The sequence below is a fragment of the Hyalella azteca genome, unplaced genomic scaffold, assembly GCF_000764305.2.
Source record: "Hyalella azteca isolate HAZT.00-mixed unplaced genomic scaffold, Hazt_2.0.2 contig5912, whole genome shotgun sequence".
In the NCBI taxonomy this organism is placed as follows: domain Eukaryota; kingdom Metazoa; phylum Arthropoda; class Malacostraca; order Amphipoda; family Hyalellidae; genus Hyalella; species Hyalella azteca.
The window spans coordinates 193,980-198,311 of record NW_025936089.1 but is presented as its reverse complement, the minus strand read 5'-3'; the positions used below and the strand labels follow the sequence as shown (position 1 = coordinate 198,311).

Genomic DNA, 4,332 nt, shown 5'->3' with positions numbered 1-4,332 from the left:
TCGGGAATTTAAATCATCTTGAGCAATAATATGGATATTAGAGGATAGGTATCATATATCGTCTTGAGCAATATTGTGGGTATTAGAGAGAAGGTATCTTAAATAATTTTGAGTAATAGTATAGATCTTAGAGGGCAGGTATCTTCCATCGTCTTGAGTAATATTACTGATATTACAAGTCATGTATCTCAAATTATCTTGAATAATATTATGGATAAGCCAATTAGCATACCTAATTGAAGCCGGTTCACGTGGTACCAAAATATATAAAATGAACTTCAACAGGGTTTTCATTATAAATGATGTAAAATGTGGATTTCACAGAACTTTCAAACTAAAAATAATATTAAACATAAAATATTAATAATCATCAGTATTTTGTGATTTTTGTATTCAAATTTAAAATGTGCATGGCAATAAATGAAGTCTATAAATAAACAACCGTCGGTAGCTGAGCTCAAACAACATCGCCTGTCGCCGCAATAAATTCTCGAGATTTGAATGACCGTGCAGGTGCTACAGCGACAGTGCGTGCGCTCTGCAATACAAAGTCTGAATAACAAAGAATTTTGTCGGTGCTACAAAACCTTCGATGAGTTGCACTGGAACAATGCCGGATCATGATAGTCCTTAATGTTGCCTTTAAGTGGATGAGTGCAGTTTCTTGAAAATTCTAATGACATATTATGGATGAGGGATGGAGATGAATGTAACTCATCCAGTCATTTGGGGAAAATTTATTACCACAAAGTGGGATTGTAGAAGAGAGACAAATCTCAATTCCCAGCAACTTTTTTTTCGTTTTGTTCGTCAAAAATGTCTTTGATTTTTGGCTGGGAGTTTCTGAAGAACGTGCTTGATCGAGAGAGGCCCTTTGATTGATGCCCTGGAAATACGATGCTTCGATACCAAGCTGACGATCACATTAAGCTACACTCACGGAAATGAGAGGGTCTAACTCTAAATTTTAATAGCGATGCAATTTATCCCTTGTGTGAGTCACCCTGACTCAGATTGGCTCGGCAAAAGAGCGTATCAGTGCTACGTTCTCTCTCTCCTCATGCTGTAGGCCAGAAAGTGTTTCACTATTTGTACGTTATCGACCCGTTCATTTTTCTGAGTGTACGACGTTACAGGGAGATGGACATAACCAATGATTGCATCAGATCCTCTGATGATACAAACTGATGATACTTCCTGATGGCTGCATGCGCCTATCTCACCATCTTTTATAGCCTCGTGAAATTTATTGATGAAATCGTTGGCTGAAATTCACTGTAATTTAGGGATAGTTTTCAACCGCATGACGCGTGCTGTGAGTTCGCTTTTGTAATACCGAAAAGCAAAAAACGTTTCAAGTCCGACGAACTGTTGATGAACAATAATAATTTAAAATAATTTTCTAAAGAATGGTGAACCCCAACGATATTTTGAATGTTTTGTGCTGCCACATTGTTCAGTTCATCATCGGCGCCTGTCTCGACGCACAGCTCACGAGGTGCGTTTTGCCACCCATCAGGCGTTATTTTAGGCACGTTTTGCCACCCATCAGGCGTTATTCAAGGCGCGTTTTGCCACCCATCAGGCGTTATTCAAGGCGCGTTTTGCCACCCATCAGGCGTTATTCAAGGCACGTTTTGCCACCCATCAGGCGTTATTCAAGGCGCGTTTTGCCACACATCAGGCGTTATTTAAGGCGCTTTGCACCACCCATCAGGTGTTATCTAAGGCGCATTGCGCCACCCATCAGGCGTAATTAAAGGCGCGTTCCGCCACCCATCAGGCGTTATTTGAGGCGCGTTTTGCCACCCATCAGACGTTATTTAAGGCGCGTTCCGCCACCCATCAGGCGTTTTTAAGGCGCGTTCCGCCACCCATCAGGCGTTATTTAAGGCGCGTTTTGCCACCAATCAAACGTTATTTAAGGCTCGTTTTGCCACCCATCAGATGTTATTTATGGCGCGGTTTGCCACCCAACAGGCGTTATTTAAGGCGCGTTGCGCCACCCATCAGACGTTATTTAAGGCGCGTTTTGCCACCCATCAGACGTTATTTATGGCGCGTTTTGCCACCCATCAGACGTTATTTATGGCGCGTTTTGCCACACATCAGCCGATATTTAAGGCGCGTTCCGCCACCCGTCAGCCGTTATTTAAGGCGCGTTGCGCCACCCATCAGACGTTATTTAAGGCGCGTTTTGCCACCCAACAGGCGTTATTTAAGGCGCGTTTTGCCACCCATCAGCCGATATTTAAGGCGCGTTGCGCCACCCATCAGGCGTTATTTAAGGCGCGTTTTGCCACCCATCAGCCGATATTTATGGCGCGTTTTGCCACCCAACAGGCGTTATTTAAGGCACGTTCCGCCACCCATCAGGCGCCGTCTCTTCAATATCTTAAGCCGCGTCGCTAATCTGCAGTAAGCGGCTTGCTCTGCGCCGTGGCTTTTAAGCGATCGCGTCACCAGCGCCCGTCCCATGGCACGTCACTTCATTTGCCTCTGAACCCGTCACGCCGGCGCCCGTCTTGATGGTGATGATGGTGACGGCCTTATTTGTGCCTGCTGATGGTGACGGCCTTATTTATACCTGCTGATGGTGACGGCCTTATTTGTGCCTGCTGATGGTGACGGCCTTATTTATGCCTGCTGATGGTTATTTATGCCTGCTGATGGTTATTTATGCCTGCTGATGGTGACGGCCTTATTTATGCCTGCTGATGGTGACGGCCTTATTTATGCCTGCTGGTGGTGACGGCCTTATTTATGCCTGCTGATGGTGACGGCCTTATTTATGCCTGCTGATGGTGACGGCGTAATTAATTTATTGTTATGGTGAAAGCCTTGTTTTCTTCTTGTTATGATGACGGCCTCACATCTTTGTGACGGCAGCGGGGATGGTGAAAAAGTCTTGGCTCGAATATATTATAAATTGTTCATTGTGTTCCAGCATTGCTATCATAATTATTTTTTTGAGCAATGAATCAAAATCGAAGAAATAAATGTTTTTATTTGAATTAATCAAAGATCTAGAATATTTTATCTGTATTCTATCCTTCGCGTCGATTATGATACCTAAAACAAATTTTGCAGTTAAATAAAACACCAAGACTAAAAAATAATAAGCGAAAGAATTAGAGGGAGGACGCGATGAAGGAAGAAAAAGATGGGGAGAGAAGGGAGAGAGAAAGACAGGTGGAGAATAAGACAAGATGGAGACCCAGGATGACAATAATGCAAATGGAGGGCAGAAAAGTGGGGAAAAATTCAGTAAGAGGAGAGAATATTGAAAATGGATAAGAAAAGAATTCAGAATAACCACGATATAAAGTAGGTATATGGAGGTATGAGAAGGTGATAAGATTGGAGGGGAAGCATAAGGAGGAGGGAGGGAGGGAAGGGTTCCATGCAGCCAAATCTGACGCGCATCCATCAGTTTTACGCAGGCTAATTATAGACGCGCTTAATGGGATGGCCGCGACGCGGGGAGTGGGTCACCCATCGGGCCATACTTCTGGGCCCCGGGTGGGGGAGTGGGGCAGGGGTGACCGATCCCATCGGGCCGTACTTCTGGGCCCCTGGTGGGGGGGTGGGGCACGGGTGACCGCTCCCATCGGGCCATACTTCTGGGCCCCGGGTGGGGGGGCGTAGGTCACCGATCCCATCGGGCCGTACTTCTGGGCCCCGGGTGGGGGGGCGTAGGTGACCGATCCCACCGGGCCATACTTCGGGGCCCGCGAGGGGGCGTGGGGCACGGCTGACGGATCCCATCGGGCAATACTTCTGGGCCCCGGGAGGGGCGTGGGGTACGGGTGTGACCGATCCCATCGGGAGATACTTCTGGGCCCGGGAGGAGGGGGGGGTGGGACACGGGTGACCCATCGGGTCATACTTCTGGGCCCCTGGAGGGGGGGGACGTGGGACACGGGTGACCGTTCCTATCGGGCCGTACTTCTAGACACATGAGGGGCCCGGGGTACTGGTTCCTTTGGGCCCTACTTCTGGGTCCGGCAGAAGGGGGGGCTAATATTGGGTACCCGGGATTTGTAGTAGTAGTAGTAGTAGAATGGTTTGCTAGCGCTTCAGCTTTCAAGCTATTTCGCGCCGGAGGTTGAAATCTAACATCGCCAGAAGGCGGAAGGTCTCAATTATTCAAAGTCTCGAATTATTCATCACACACAAGGAGCGGAAGGTCTCAGTTGTCCAGCCCGCTGAAGCTGGCTCGAAAGAAGCAGCTTTAGCATCTCTAAGAGACGAAGTGACAAGGAGGGACAGGTGAAAAACAACAGAAACTAAGACACTCGAACAAGAGGTCGCTTATACGGGACGTCGGCC

At 47.2% G+C, this 4,332-nt stretch overlaps 1 protein-coding gene across 1 annotated transcript; it reads right to left on the bottom strand.

The window, feature by feature from the left end:
* Window positions 1-2,446: 2,446 nt before the first annotated feature.
* On the bottom strand, window positions 2,447-3,887 carry LOC108670206 (leucine-rich repeat extensin-like protein 1). Its single transcript, XM_018157665.1, has 2 exons — window positions 3,566-3,887; window positions 2,447-2,562 (listed from the first exon to the last, which is right to left on the bottom strand). Exons 1-2 carry the CDS (start codon window positions 3,885-3,887, stop codon window positions 2,447-2,449), a joined length of 438 nt encoding a protein of 145 aa, XP_018013154.1.
* Window positions 3,888-4,332: the final 445 nt, after the last annotated feature.